At 45.2% G+C, this 15,956-nt stretch overlaps 1 protein-coding gene across 2 annotated transcripts in view; it reads left to right on the forward strand.

The window, feature by feature from the left end:
* Positions 1-13,174, forward strand: part of GALNT17 (polypeptide N-acetylgalactosaminyltransferase 17) — a 187,282-nt gene extending 174,108 nt beyond the window's left edge. Inside the window, exons 8-12 of one of the 2 annotated variants that reach the window (XR_010615970.1) lie at positions 535-672; positions 1,978-2,073; positions 9,062-9,229; positions 9,892-10,833; positions 10,982-13,174. Coding sequence is in view for 1 of the 2 variants with exons in the window: in XM_065694808.1 (XP_065550880.1) it covers positions 535-672; positions 1,978-2,073; positions 9,062-9,229; positions 9,892-10,020 (531 nt within the window). In the remaining variant the exon portion in view is untranslated. Of the gene's footprint in view, positions 1-534; positions 673-1,977; positions 2,074-9,061; positions 9,230-9,891 lie in introns of both variants that reach the window. The other variant, XM_065694808.1, reaches the window with a different exon arrangement.
* Positions 13,175-15,956: the final 2,782 nt, after the last annotated feature.

Genomic DNA, 15,956 nt, shown 5'->3' on the forward strand with positions numbered 1-15,956 from the left:
TTTCCTTCATAACTTTTTCTCCTCTGTTTGGGAGGGCTGGAGCACCTCCTGTATGGAAACAGGCTGAGAAAGTTGAGATTGTTCAGCCTGGAGAAGCTGTGTGGAGACCTCAGAGCAGCTTCCAGTATCTGAAGGGGGTCTACAAGGATGCTGGAGAGGGACTTTTCATCAGTGACTGTAGTGATAGGATATGGGGGAATTGATTTAAACTTAAACAGGGGAAGTTCAGGTTAGATATAAGGCAGAAGTTCTTCCCTGTGAGGGTGCTGAGGCGCTGGCACAGGGTGCCCAGAGAAGCTGTGGCTGCCCCATCCCTGGCAGTGTTCAAGGCCAGATTGAACGGGGCTTGGAGCAAGCTGCTCTAGTGGAAGGTGTCCCTGCCTGTGGCAGGGGGTTTGAAGTCGATGATCTTAAGGTCTTTTCCAACCCAAATCATTCTGTGATCCTGTGATATCAAACATCAGTGAAACCCTCTCCTTTTTAACCTTTTTTAAGACTACTCGTTCAGTGACATGATGTGTCTTTATTTTTCAGAATCCAGGTATTGACATTGGGGATGTTTCTGAGAGAAAAGCATTGAGGAAGAGCTTGAAGTGTAAAAATTTCCAGTGGTACCTGGACCATGTTTACCCAGAAATGAGAAGATACAACAACACCATTGCTTATGGCGAGGTAATTACGGCTGAGCAGTCCCTTAGAGCAGACTGGTAATATTTATAGCTGGTGAGTCTCTGACGAGAAATAGCCTCAAAGGAGAGGAATGGGATTCAAAACACATGCTCTCTGTGCATAGTTACATAAATTTGTATAAGTCTTTTCACAGTTCCTTCTAAAAAGCTATTTTGGGGATTTATTTCTGGGCTTGGAAACCATATACAGTAAAATATTTTAATACCTCATTTACTGAACTGACAGAAAATTATCTATATTACCCATTGACTCCATGGATTAAGCAGCTGTATGTGTATTTTTAATACATAGTCGTCTTATAAAACCTTTTGACTTAAACTGAGCTTAATTCCTTACAAGGTCTCTGTAGGATACAGTGCATTGTCACAACAGCTTAAGGATGAGATAAAATAAGGAGAATTAATTCAATCTCTGTTGGCTTTGAGACTGTACTGGGAATATAAACCCAGGCATTTATGGGAACTAATAGTACTCTGTTGCAGTAGGTCTCATGGAATAGTGGCAGTTTGAGAAGGCTCCTTGAAGCACAGCCCGGGCACCCCACATGGGCATTGATTTTAAGAAAGATTTATTACCAAAGCAACTTAAACCCTGCAAGCTAAAACTTCCCAAAAAGTGCTATTTTCAGAGCACTTAATTGTATCATTAATAATATTATTTTCATATTTTCAGAGGCATTGCTGCAGTTTCCCTACATGGGGAGCCTGGAGAATGGGGCAGCTCTGCGCTGACAGACCTGGTGGCTGGGGTTCAGTGGGCACTGAGCTTTGTAGCATGAACCCAACACTTCCATGCTTCCTCCGAAGTGTGTCCTTCAGTACTTGACAACTGGTTTGCCATCTCTGTGTCCCCTCCTGAATCCCTGTGATAATGCAAAGGGGCTCCTTGTACTCCTTGGACATTTTTTCCCTTGCTGCCTTTTTGAGCACTTTGAGATTTAGTTGAAGTGCAAGTGACTCTGCACTGATTTCAGGCTCCTGGCAACAGGCTGACAGCAGCCTAAAACTGTGTTTGTTACCACCACACATGACCAAATACTAAGAAAAGTGTATTCGAGGAAGTTGGCTCCTTTGACTAGTGATTTTTATATAAAAGCAGTCATCATTAGGCCTTGTATTTAAAGAAAACATATGGCACACTAAACCCTTCTCTGCCTGATTATGCCTAGTGATATAGCACCGTCTATTCTTTCTATAGCCAGAGAGGCTGGAGCCATTGCTGCTCATCAGTTTATTGCTCATCTCCAAAGAGACAGGGCTGTATAACTGCGCTTTTTATTTCTTACAGCTTCGAAACAACAAGGCAAAAGACGTCTGCCTTGACCAGGGCCCCCAGGAGAACCACACAGCAATACTGTACCCGTGCCATGGCTGGGGACCGCAGGTGAGGATTTAATGTGCTGGGACCGTGTGTGATCAGAGCAGGAGGTACCCTGCAGAGGCTTCATGGACAGAGTATGGATGCACAGCTTGTCTGTTGCCTTCACTCTCTAATGTACAAGGCCAGCCTTCTTCTTAAAGATGCCTCAGATACAAAGATGCATTTTTCCCAGCTACTCTTAGAGGAGCTATTTTCTGGATTACCATAATCATGCCAGAGTTGCAAGTAAAAGCATCATTTGAAAAAGTCTTCCAGACCAGGGTAAATAATGCTGAAGACAAATAGCCAGAGAGCAGAGCAGAGCGTACACAAACAGAGCATTTAAAGCCTTTCCTTTCTCTTTCACGCAACAGAGTAAAAACATATCAACTGGGTAAAGAAAACAAGCAGTGCTTTCTAACAGGGTGACAATTAGCCATTTCAGCTTGGCTGGGATTTACTGTAGTCATAGTTTTCTAGCATTCCTTTTACCTCTCCAGGAGTTTTTGAGCAAACCAAAAGCTTCTTACCCTAATGTTAAACTTATTCTAGATTAAAAATCATCATTCCAAGATTCCCTCTAAATCTCATATCTTCATAGAATCACAGACTGGTTTAGAAGGGAGCTTAAAGCTTATCCAGTTCCAACCCCTGCCACGGGCAGGGACACCTTCCACTGGAGCAGCTTGCTCCAAGCCCTGTCCAGCCTGGCCTTGAACACTGCCGGGGATGGGGCAGCCACAGCTTCTCTGGGCACCCTGTGCCAGCGCCTCAGCACCCTCACAGGGAAGAGCTTCTGCCTAAGAGCTCATCTCATTCTCCCCTGTGGCAGGTTAAAGCCATTCCCCTTGTCCTGTCCCTACAGGCCCTTGGCAAAAGCCCCTCTCCAGATTTCTTGCCAGCCTCCTTTAGGCATTGAAAGGCCACAGTAAGAAATCACCAGAGCTTTCTCTGTCTTCTTTTAGAGGATTAGTGGATGTGCCAGGTACTGAAAGTTATTGATGACAGTCTAATTCAGCCTCTTCTGTAGTTTTATCTCCTACCGTGTTTTAAGAAGAAAGCAGCATGGGAATGCTGCTGGATCCATCAACACAGACCTGGAACAAAATGCAGCACAGGAATTACAATGGGATCTTAAAGTTTTCTTTCATTACCAAAACCCTGCCTGGCCTCTCTGAAGCTGCAGAGTAGCAGCACTTGTTTTTCTGGCATTATAGCTCTATGCAGTGAGGCCCTAAGTATTTTAACATCAGGATTTGTTGTGTGTACCTGACTTAAATCTCCTGATTTTGCTTGCATTTCCCATGTAAATGCTCTAGCTATCTATATGGGAAATTTAGCTGAGGCAGGGAAGTTGCAAATTATGGGTACTACTGTCACTGTGCTTGCACATTGTGTAGTGGCAATGGGTGGAAACAGGATTAAATTCGTTGATCATAGGTTCATTTTCAGCTAAAAAAAAGCAGCATTGTTCAGGTGATGGGAATGCATAAAGAGCCTGTTCTTGCAGTATGGACACCCTGGGATTTGCAGGCTCACCAGGACTAAGAAATCCCAAAGCTCATCTGAGCCTGAACTGCAAACTTCAGTAGCCAGCTGAGCCAAGGAGCCAGCTGCAGGAGTCCTTTGAGGTAGACACAAATCTCATTTGGGTTTATCGTTGCCTTTAAACAAAGATCAGTCAACTGTGGCTGATGGAGTCACTGCTAAATATAACCTAGCAGTTGCTTAAATGCACAGAGGTTTTTTCTTAAATGGCACAAACTGCTTTTTGGACTTGGGATAAAAACTTGAACCTCTATGTGTGTTATAGTATGAGAAGCTGAATTAGCCTGACATTGTCTGCTAACCCTGGGCTTTAAGATGAATGGCTAAAAGCAGATTATTTATTTTTCCCTTAGCTGTTTTTGTGATTAAACTTAACAATGTTTCCTTTTCCTACCTGATGTTCAAGTCAAACCTTGCAGTGCTGCTGGCTCCCTTCAGCTCGCCTGTTGTGTGAGCTCAGCACTGATTTTTCTTCCTGGTCTTCCACCTCCACATTGTCCCATCCCTCTTCAGCTGAGAGCCAGTTCTTGGCAGTTCTTTTGTTTTGTGATACGTTCAATTAGTTTAACTCCTTGAAAATGCCTTTAAAAGTAGCTATCAGTAAGTGCAGAAGCTTTGAAATTAGCCTTTTGCAGAAGCACAGGCGCTACATGAAAGAAATTGGACTTTCGCTGCTACTGTTTAATTAATGGGCTGTGTGTTGTGAGTTATTGCTGGGAATATAATTAGAAGCAGTGTAAACACATTGTTCAAGTAACTCACTGTTTTATATATATAAAACTATATATATATAATACTGGAGGGTTGCTATGTATATACATAGCAACCCTCCAGTATCTGAAAGGAGCCTAAAAGGATGAGAGAGAGGGACTCTTCATCGGGGACGGTAGCAGTAAGACAAGGGGTAATGGGTTCCCTTCCAGCGCAAACAAGGCTGTGATTTTATGATTCTGTGTATATAAAAAACACACAAGGAGTTGCATCTGAAAACACATACAGTGTTGCCTGTGCTCAATGTTCATGTATTTCGCTAAACTCTCCACTTCTTTCCTTTATACTGTGGCCCCTTACATATGTGTTTAAATGCATTTCACAATTAAGGAGCAAGTTCCTCAGCTGCGGTGGGTGAGAGTGAGGTGTAGGCTCCCTGCTGCCATTTGGCACAAGGACAGCAGTGTCATGGGTCCTGTCCCTGCCATGCCAGGCAGTGTTGGGTTTTTGTTGGAAGTCCTCACTCTGTAAGTCCACTCCCATGGCATGCTCCTGTATCTGTAGGTGAGCAGTCCAACTCAGAGAGAGGGGGAATGGCCTACTCTGTAGGGAAAGATGTGTCCCGTTCAAGGGAGGGCAACTTGTATTATATCCTGAGTTTCTGCTGATGACTGCTAATCAGCTCAAGCTGTGTGTAGCATTCAAATGGACACAGTTAGGTGCAATGTACCCCATACTGAGTGCTGAATCTCGGCCTCTGTTGTAGCATCCATCAGTTGGGGGGAATTCTTGTTTTTCTCTTGTTTTCTCTGTAGCTTTCCATTTCCCTGCATTCATTCACTTCCAGGTCAAACCAGTATCCGATTTCATGATGAAGTATCCTTTTATCCTGTAATTATATTGAGCCTGCTCATGGGTTTTTTTCCTTCCTGATGGCTTCATCCTTTAAGCAATACATCATGAAAACACCTTGCCGTAATGATCTATTGCACTAATAATACAGTAATACCTCATTGGAGTGACAGAACTATGGTGATATATTAAGGTGATAGAAAGCACTATAATACTATAAAACTTAAGATAATGTTCACCCAGCAGAGCATTTCATTTAATTATAGGATAAAATATGTTTTGCCCATTTAAGCATCAGAACTTGAGAACAAAACCATCAATACCGAGACCATCGGGGACACGGCAATATCAAGGGTGACAAAATAGCACATGGGATTAAATTGTGTTAAAAACTGTTGGCTTTACTTATGGTTACTAATTGATGATCTGCTCAGTGCAAAAAGGAAGCTAAACAACCCTAAATTATTTTCCGATAGAGTCAATGAAGGTCATCAAGGCTTTTATTTCCCAGGTGCTAAGACATCTAATTAACTTCCTCTCATCCCTGAGATGCAGCCAGACAGAAATAATAATGAAAGAAGATGTGTTGGTGGTGGAAGTTTGATGGTGGGAGATGGGCCCAAGTGATTCACTGGGAACATGTGGGGCCATGCACCCACTGCTCTGACAGCATCAGCAGGGGCTGTGGGGCTCCTCAAGGACAAGTAGCTCGCCAAAGTGGTACCTGAAAGCTTTGCAAGATGCAGTTTTATATGTTCATAAGAGGCTGTGGGTATGGATCAGTGTTTCCACTGGGGAAGTGGCTTTTGGCTATTCTTGATAAAGAGGTTTAAGACCTCATCAACATTAATCACTTTTAAATGGTTATATGTTCATATATATATATATATATATAGATATATATATATATAAACGTTAATACTTTTAAACTGGTTTTCTCCGGTCCTTTCTCCTGGTCTTTTCTTTTCCTGTGCCAGGCTGGTAACACCTTCAGGTGTTTCCTCAGGCTGGTACCTCCATGTTTGTCTTTTTCTGGCTGGACTGGCTGTATCCTTCACTGTTGAGGTCATGCATGGCTTGGTCTGCTTTTTGGAGCTGGCAAACCTGCTTAGCAAGCAGTGAGATGTAGGACAGATCACTTTAAAGGACAGATATAGGCGGGGGGCAATCTGGTCTAGTGGAGGTTGTCCCTGCCTGTGGCAGGGGGCTGGAACTGGATGAGCTTTAAGGACCCTTCCAACCCAAACCAATCTATGATTCTATGATGTTATTCACCAAACAGAGATCATCGTCCAGGGCTATGCTGGCTGCCTGGAAACAGTCAAGTTTGCTTGTAATGCTGAGTTGTTGAGTTGGTGCAATGCTGCAACCACTGAGAAGGTTTTAATAACAATACATGTAATTTACTGATATTATAAAGCATTCATGTGGTGTATTCAGTTTCTAATGTAGGCTCAAGGACTTGAACAGGCCCACTGCTCTTAAAAATGTTGGTCAATGCACTACGTGGTGATGAGTTGGAGGCGCTTCTCATCACTTCTATTACTGGGCAAAGCCAGGTAGAAAATGCCACCCAGCTGAAGCTGCGCTCCCCAGGATGCTTCTCTTGTGTCGGGCCCAGAAATTCCATAAATGACTTAGGAGCTCTAAGCTTGCACTGGCAAATTAGACAGGATTTTTTGGGGTTAATCACTCTCAGGTTTGATGGTTGGACAAGCTTGAAGGCTGCAGCAGCTGTTGCTGAGCCTCTGCTGCTCTGGCAGAGTAGATCAGGCATCAGCAGTGTGTTAGGTCAAGACATGCGTTCAGGGCTTTATTTATCTGGCTGTTATACATGGTAGATGACACATCTAATAGATGCACTTACTGCATTTTCCATAAGCCCTGCATTTGTTTTTCAGCTCGTGTTGTTTCCCTTCAGCCCCTGCCCCTCTCCCTTCCTCAGGAAAGATGTGATTTTTGCTCTGCTTATTTTTCCCACCACATTAGGTGATAACGTGTAAGAGCAGAAATCATGTTGCCTTGTGGGCATTAGGCCAATTGTCTGGAGACAAGCTGCCGAACACCATGAAAAAGGAAGGTGTCTAGCACACTGATTATGTACATGGTAGGAAACATTTCAGGAACACGAGGAGAATAACTTGCAGTGCCCAGTTGGGACCTCTGGGTGATTTCTTCTGCCATGGGGATTTTTGTCTTATATTTATGTACCTCTTACTTTGTGTAAGACAAGTGGCCTCATCCTCTGTGTTGGTGCTCGATTCTAATTCACATGAATTACATCTGAATGCCCAGGGGTCATTCCCAGGTTGCTGCAGCCTCATGCCCTTGCTGGGAGCCTGGCCCATCGTGAGCTTGGAAGTGGATGGGATCCTTGACCTGCAGTCAGGTTCAGGTATCCCATGCCTGGGAGAGAGAGTGAATCAGTAAGAGGAGGAGCTGGTTGTGGATATGACTTTAAGCTCTGCAGGCTGCGCTCCTTTCCACCCCTGCACAGCGATTTGAAGGGCAAATTACTGTAAAGCTAAAGAGACCTCTGTCAGGTTAAAGCAATTCCCCCTTGTCTTTGTCAAAAGTCCCTCTCCAGATTTCTCGTAGGCCCCCTTTAGGTATTGAAAGACTGTTACAACATCTCCCCTGAGCCTTCTCTTCTCCAGGCTGAATACCTTTGGCAAGTGAACCTCTATGAGATTTAAAGAAGCAGAGCTCTTGCTTCAGTACACAGCACATTGAATAAAAGTGTATCCCCACCAGCAGTTTCCTCGAGGAGGATGGGCAGAACAGGGCCTAGACGGAGGAGTCAGCACACCTAAACCTACAGCCAGCAGCAGGGGAGGCAGAATCAGCTCCAAGCACCATAACTGTGTCTGTGATTACTAGCCAGAGTCAGACCCTGTTTCATTGTTTTAACTTCATTTTCAGTGTTTAATTACTCTAACTGAGATAATGCAAACTCCCAGTGTGATTTACTGTCTCTTTTTAAGCATCTGGGTCATAGATATGCCCAGTTAATTAATGTGCTGAATACTCCCTAAGTGTTTGCTAGATAATGGATTGATTCATAGTTCAAATAAGCAGCTGTGTATATCTCTCCTGAACTAGAAAAGGCAGGCCGCTGTCATTCATCTCTTTCACTCCTGAATTTAAGCATATTTAGGGGAATATTTCTGTGGGATTCCTTAAACCCTGGGAATGGAGGAGCCTTTTGTAGTCCTGTCTCAGTACCACTGCCCAACGTCCCTGAGAGCCATCAGCTCTGCCCGATGCTCCCAGTGTGCGTCTCCTTGGCAGCTGAGCTGGATCCCAAGGAGTACAGGGGAGTGGGATGCAGGGAAAACTGCAGGGGATAGCTGTGATCCTGAGCCTTTGCTTCAGGGCTAAAGCATGGGGAGATTTGGGCTCGCATCCTTGGGGAATGGGGCCAATTATATATTGCCCTTCTTTGACTTGTGTTGCTGCTGTTGGAGTAGCTGTGCCAGTCACACCAGCAGCTTCATACACAGGCCAAATCAAGGCTGGCTCACTGGGCATGCCAGAAACCACATCATTCACAGGCCAAGCCAGCTGGCTCCCTAAAAACCAGGGGAAATCATCCATTGCCCCAACATGCAGAGTGTTCAGGCCCAAAGGAGGCTGGAAGAGTCTGCCCTGTGATGGGTTTAAGGCTCAGAGTCATTCTTATCCATTCCCTGTGTCTCAGCTCCTCACCTGCATCTGCAAAGCAAATTCCCAAAACAACAAAAAAAGGCTGGAGAAAGTTGATTCTTCTTCTCTCGTCAGTTCTGCACCATCCTCACAGCTCTTTTCCTGGGGCTCTGCAAGCTTGTCCTTTCCTTTATCACTTTTTAATGATGTTCCAAAGAGACTAATGGTTATCTTCCTCTCCTTCCATATCCCTCAGCTCGCACGCTACACCAAGGAGGGATTCCTGCATCTTGGTGCCCTCGGAACCACGACTCTCCTACCTGATACCCGCTGCCTGGTAGATAACGTGAAAAGCCGCTTCCCTCAGCTCCTCGACTGCGAGAAGGTCAAGAGCAGCCTCCATAAGCGCTGGAATTTCATACAGGTTTGTTATGGGTCTGCCTTTGATGCTGCTCGTCTGCTTCCCAAACTATGGGCTGTGGCATTTTGGCATGTGTCAGTGTGGGACAAAGCTGAAATGGTCCCATGCCACAGAGGGTGCCAGGTCCTAGTACAGAAGGAAAAGGTTGAAAGGGATCAGGGGCAGGGACAGCATTTTAGGACAATTTCAGTAGAAGTTTCCCTTTCTGCTACCCTCAGGTGTATGTAACCTGCCCTGCCAATGACTTCCAGATTTCTGTTTCTTACAGATAATCTGTGGTGAAATTGGTGTTCAGTTCTGGGCCCCCCACTGCAAGAGAGGTATCGGTATCTTTGTCCCAAAGCAGAGTGTAAATAATACACATTCTGCACCTTCTAAGGCAGAGTGCAGCCACGCTGTTTAAACATTACAAATGTCCTTTAGTCGCTGACGTGTTAGGGATCCATGTTGTCAGTGATAATGGTTGCTCGTTCAATCCACATTGATTATTTCAGGAATTATTTTATTGTTGGAATGGCATTATCACCCAGCTAAGTGCTGTGAGCTTTCCAGCAATACACAAGGACACAGATGCACTCCTAGACACCACACAGCCCTGGCTTGCTTCACAGGCGACCCCATGTCTTTCATTTTCTTCATATTTTGTCTATATTCTTTAATTGTAGAATGGTGCCATCCTGAACAAGGGAACGGGACGATGCTTGGAAGTAGAGAACAGGGGAATGGCCGGCATTGATCTGATTCTTCGCAGCTGCACAGGACAAAGGTGGATGATTAAAAATTTCATCAAGTAAAGATTGGAGGAGTCAGAGGAGTCTGACTCAAAACACAGATGACTTGGACTGATCTGACTGGACTCCTTTGGAAAGGATGAAATATCAAAACAGAGCTTTATTCATGTTATTAGGAGAGGACATGGGGGAAATGGGCATTTGTCTTTTTATTTTTATTGTATATTAGTCTCCCACAGCTGATTCCGACTGCGTGAAATTGGGTCAGAACTGCTATTTTCTTCTGGCAAGCACTCTAAAAGATACCACTTATTTCTGCTGGAATGACCGTAATAAGCTCATGCAGTCTTGTATGCATTTTACTGACAGTGAATTGTTGCTTTCCCAGACAACTCCAAGCTCTCCAAAAGGGCCAGGTATGTTTGCTCCAGGATGGGAGTTGAAAGACCCCAGATTTACCTGCCTGGCAAGCATGAAAACTTACGTGCTTGTGATAGGGAAAGTTTGCCAAGCCCCAAATAAGCTGAGTTACAAAGATGTGGTGCTTTGCTAAGTCCTCTCTCCCTTTTCCCTTTGTTGCCCCTGCATCCAGCAGCCACCTTCTTGAGTCTGCGAGAGGCGAAGTGCACCCAGTAGCTCCCGTGGGTCTTTCCAACCCTTAGTCATAGATGTCATCAAACAGTCATTGAATCATTGGTCTCCCCTTGCCGCCTCCTCTCTATCACCCTCATGCTGCTGGTGGCAAGGCCACCCCCATGCAGCACCACTCCCTTCTATGGAGACTCCACATGGGTTTCTCTTGGAAAGACCTTGGATGTCTGCCTGCCTGCCTGGGCAGTTGCCTGCCCTTTTGGGTGTCAGTTGGACTTGCACATGGTGAGTAAGGCTTGTGGGATGCTTCCTGCTCCATGGAAGCCTGGGGAGCTTCAGAGCCACCGTTCCCACCTTGCAGGGCTATTGGCCTGGCACTGTGTCCCTAGAGACCCATCTTTACCCTTTTTTTTTTTTACCTCTTTTCTTGTAGAAATAAGGATGGATGTGCTGATACGTGCAACAGACTGAGAGCAGGTAATGCAAGAGAAAGTCCTGCTCTGGCTTCCCTCCTATGGAGACCATAGGGTTTGTTTTTAAGGCATCCTTGCTCCGAACAAAGATACCAGTAATGGCAGTCTCCGTAACTTTGTAGTGGTGGTCTCTTTCTGAGGCTTGAGCATGCCTATTGTGCCCGGTCAGTGTGAAGGTGTCAGGGTCCACCCCAAACAGTGTATGTTGCTGCAAACCTTCATGAGCTGTGGGTGGAGTAAGGAAGGGAGAGCAAGAGGTCAATAAATGGCACTTTGGCTGAAATTCTTGACCTTGAAGTCATTTGAGGCTTGCTAATATGGCCATCTCACCTGCTTTTTTTGGCCCGCAGTAATCTTGGCTACCAAATCTACCCAGCCATCATGGGATACCATTTGTTTGGGGTCCTGTGTCTGGCTGTCTGGAAAAGGGAATCATGGTCTTGCAAAGTTGTTCTCTATGGATGCTAGACTAATGGGTGGATATAGGATTCGCTCAGTGGAGAGGAGAAGCCAGCCCATCTCCTGTCCTTCTCACAGAATAATACTGTTTCTGGTTGCCCTCTGGCTAGGGTGCACTAAAATATGTTAATATATGAGATGTACATGTAAATATGTTTCCCAAAGATGGGATGTGCACAGAGTTGTTTGCTGCAGAGCACTCATGCCTGTCTTCCATTTGCATCAGGATGAAGCTACCTGTATGTTTAATGAGTTTAATTTTCAATGCCATGCAGCAGGTTTATAACTGATGTTTTAGTAATTTATTGTACAGAAGCAGATTATCTTTCTTTGTTCCTTCTACAGCCATGAGCATTGCATAGGACTGATTGTTCATTTAGGCTTGACAAGACTTCCTTGTTCATTGGGGTTGTCTCCAATTTTTTCCCCTTCTTTAATGAAGCAAAACCTCTTAGTTGTCCTGAATTGCAAAGTAGGGAGTCAATGTAGAATTTTTCTCCCTTACTCGCTGTGGCATCATCTCTTGTGTAATAAATTTTAGCACTTACAAAACCAATATCATCACAATGTCTTCAGGTGCATGATGTGTTTCCCCTTGCATTGCTGCTTCCTTCCAAGGAAAGCTATTTACTGATGAGGTGGACTTCAGGAAAAGTCTGGGGGATTTGAGACTTCACAGCTAATGGTCAAAATGGTAGAATACCCTGTAATTGAGCCATCAGGTTGCTGTCAGTCATCAGTGGAAGCCACATACTGTTTAATGTTGGGAAGAGCCTGCGTGTTTCAGGATAAACAACGAAAAAGCCCTTGGATGTTGCCTATGCTCTGATTCATGGTTCCCAGTCCAGCTCTACTCCTGCCAGTGCTCAGGGTGCCAACAGATGGGCTGTGTCAGATTTAATCTGGTGGTATAAGGTGTCACCACCCCCAGCCTTCCATCTGCTTCAGCTGCTGGAGGTTTCTGTCACCATCACCGGCAGCAGAGATGAATGTGCAGCTACACCTCGGCTACCACAGTTGGCAGAACGTGCTTCAGCCAGCAGGCAGGATGGGCTTGCTCTATTGAACACACAGGATTGTCAGCCAGAGTCGCTCTGGTATGTCCACACAGCTCGGCGCAGGAGGAGCAACCACTGAGCATCACCAGCTGCCTTGGTGGCATTTGTGTGGCCTGTTGGAGATGCTGCGTATGCACTTGAGAACTTGTCCTCAGGCAATGAGGATCCTGTTGGTGATGGGCTCTTTTATCCTTTGGAATAATAAGTTTCAGAGATGCCTTTCCTTCATGCACCATAAAGAAAACAATATCAAATAGGAAGGGGACGGTGGAGGTGAACACGTTACTCCAGGACCCTCAGCTGGGGCAGAAACCCTGAAGAGGTGTTTTCCCCATTCTCCATGGTGTGCATAGAGTGCTTTCAAATGACTGGAAAGAAGCAGCATGAGTAAAATCAGGATTAAAAGTGCGAATTGAATCTGCTGTGTGCGTGTAGCTGAAGTTCTGTTCTGGCATTGGTTTGTGACATGCAGAGATGATTGCCGAGGCGATGACCCGAGGTCTGCACCCTCTGAAACCATAGAAATCTGTCTTAGAAATCTGGATCTAAGTGTTGCATCTTGCGCTTATCTCTAATAATATGTTAATTGCTTTAAAAAGTGATTTCGAAGTGGTTCCTATTAAATATATGGTTTGAGCCTTGCCTCTTGAGTGATTTTAAAAAGATTCACTGCTGATGAGATACAGAGGCAGTCATTCTTCTCTGTTACTTATTTAATAGAAAAGTGCTTCTGTTTTAATGGAACTTCCATTTTTAAAAGAAATGGAAATGAAGGCAAAATCAAGAGAGATGCCTGATGCCGATTAACCTCCCATTTCATCCATCCCTGCCGGCTGCCACTCACCAAGATAATGCAGTTACATTCCAGAAGCTGAAAAGAGATGTTGCATGGTAGAAAAGCATCGCTTGCAAATACATTCTTGTGCTCAGGCTGGGTGTTTCTAAATGTAACTTAGAGCTTGGGGCACTCCTTAGACCCACTTTCTATATCCATCTCCTCCTAAGTAAAAGGTTGGCTGGTGATGTGATCCATGTGAAGGACAGTGAGGTGTGGGTAGATACATTCCTGTGCAGGAGGTAAGTCTATCTCTTGGGTGCACTGTCACAGTGCTGACAGGAGCAGCAGCTCTCCCACCTGAGCTGAGGACAGTGCAGGTTGTAGCAGTCCAGGTAAGTGTAGCCTCCAACCTTGGGCCTGTTTGGGCAGATCATGGTACATGGAGCTCCATCATGGAGTGCCCTATTTGCAGCCATGGTTCTCCTGAAGGATGACACAAGGTGAAAACCTGTGCTCTTGTTGTGTGCATTTTGCACACTCAAGACTTCCTAAGGGAAAGGTCCAGGTAAGAAGGTTGGTTGGCCAGGCCAGGTTGGACGAGGCTTGGAGCAACCTGGTCTAATGGAAGGTTGTTCCTGTCCATGGCAGGGAGTTGGAACTGGATGAGCTTTAAAGTCCCTTTGAACACGGACCATTGTATGATTCTGTGAAGAAAACAGTACAATCTGATGTGCTTTACAGTAGATTGAAGTCAACAGCAAGCTCTTACTCTTCTGATGCCCTTATCAGGGCACTTGTGCTGCTCCAGGCAGAGAGCCAAACTTTGGGAAAGTTCTCTCTAAGCCCTCGAATGAAGTTACACTGCTGCCATTTCTAAGTCAGAAGTTTTAACTCATGGACTCCCAATAGAAAAGCCTGTCTGCTTGATCACTGAGCAATTTGGGCACTCATCCACAGCTAATAGACACAGATTTAAACACTCCACTCTGCAGTGTGAAATTAGGCATTTGAAATCTCTGCAGCTCATCTTTGCAGATGAGAAGTCATCTTGCATTGAGTTGGGGAGTGGGAAAAGTGTATATTGACCATAAGGAGTCTCAGCTGGATTTCCAAGGACATTGAGATGAAGTATTAAAGGGCGCTTCCCTGTAAATGCCAAACCAAAGTGCTCTGTAGATGATCCTTTAAACATCAGAAAAACTTTGTGCCAGCTTTAGGGACATAAACCCTTCCAGCCACACCAGCCTGGTGCCAGGGAGGTGAGGGGCTGAGCAATTCTGCATCTATACTGAAAAGCCAAGATCTTGTACATGGGCTGATCCTGTTAGGAGGATGTGGTTCCTGGAATGTCTGTTCTTATAAATCAGAAAATTCCTCAAATCATTAATGGCCATAAGTCTTCCCACTGGGATGAAGGAACCTTAAAGCTCATCCAGTTCCAACCGCCTGCCACAGGCAGGGACACCTTCCACTAGAGCAGGTTGCACCAGCACTGCACACAGTGCTCCAAGTGGGGTCTCACAAGAGCAGAATAGAGGGGCCTATTTGCAGCACTGGTGGTTTGGTTACTCCTGTAAGCCCCAGCTGAGAATTCGCCCCAAGTGTTTAGGATTGCACTTGGAGCCAAGATAGCTGCACGCTGGTTGTGCTCAGGGCAGTCCTATTGGGAAAATAATAACCTAGGCATTAGCTCCAGGCTCTCCTAACCTGATAAATATTTATTTTGAAAGCATGGAGGAATCACTGCCTAGAAGAGCCATCCTGATCCTGCGTGTCAAGTGCTGTTGCTCTGACAGAAGGCAAAATAACAAGAAGAAAGATTGTATAACCCGGAGAGCTACCCAGAGGAGGAGTTTCTTATTTTATTCCCATCTGGTGGCTGAGATGTGATTGGTAATAGCTCTCCAAATGTCTTTCCTGGCTATTGTAATTCTGGGTTTTACTGTTATAGGCAAGTATTTCATAGTTAGGCAAGAACCCATGCAGGAACTGTTTTCTAACTGTGCTCTTTAGAAATGACAGCCAGGAGGAAAATAACAGCAGAGTGGGGACAAGGTGATTTGCTGTGCTGAGATACAGAATTGGCACCCAGCACTAAACCAGCAACAACCTCTGGCATTTTGAGAGTAGAACAGCTACTGCGAGGATCATTGTAGCCTTGCAGAGTGCTCCTGAGGAGGCTGGGTTGTTTTCTGCAGTGCTCCTCAGCATTGAAAACGTGTTTGAAGCCTCATCCTGGGAAAACTGGCCCCCAACAGGGCAGTGGGAGAAAATAGGGTTGAAAAGGTTCTGGGTCAAGAGAAAGGCAGAGAGATCATTTGCCAGTTGCCATCATGAGCAAAACAGACTTGACTTGGGGAAAAGTAATTTCATTTATTGCCATTTAAAATAGAGTGGGATGGGGAGAAACAAATCCTGAACTAAAACCACCTTCTGCTCAACACTCCTGTTTTTCCAGGCTCAGCCTCCTGCTCCCCAGGCAGTGCAGGTGAATGGGATGGGGGTTGAAGTCAGTCTGTAACACTTGGTCTGTGTTGATCATTCCTAACATTTTCCCCCTGTGCTACCAGGGGGTCTCTTCCATGGTACAAAGTCCTTCACAAATGGCTCCAGTTGAGATTCCCCATGGACCACAGTTCC

The sequence above is a fragment of the Lathamus discolor genome, chromosome 14 (genome assembly GCF_037157495.1).
Source record: "Lathamus discolor isolate bLatDis1 chromosome 14, bLatDis1.hap1, whole genome shotgun sequence".
In the NCBI taxonomy this organism is placed as follows: domain Eukaryota; kingdom Metazoa; phylum Chordata; class Aves; order Psittaciformes; family Psittacidae; genus Lathamus; species Lathamus discolor.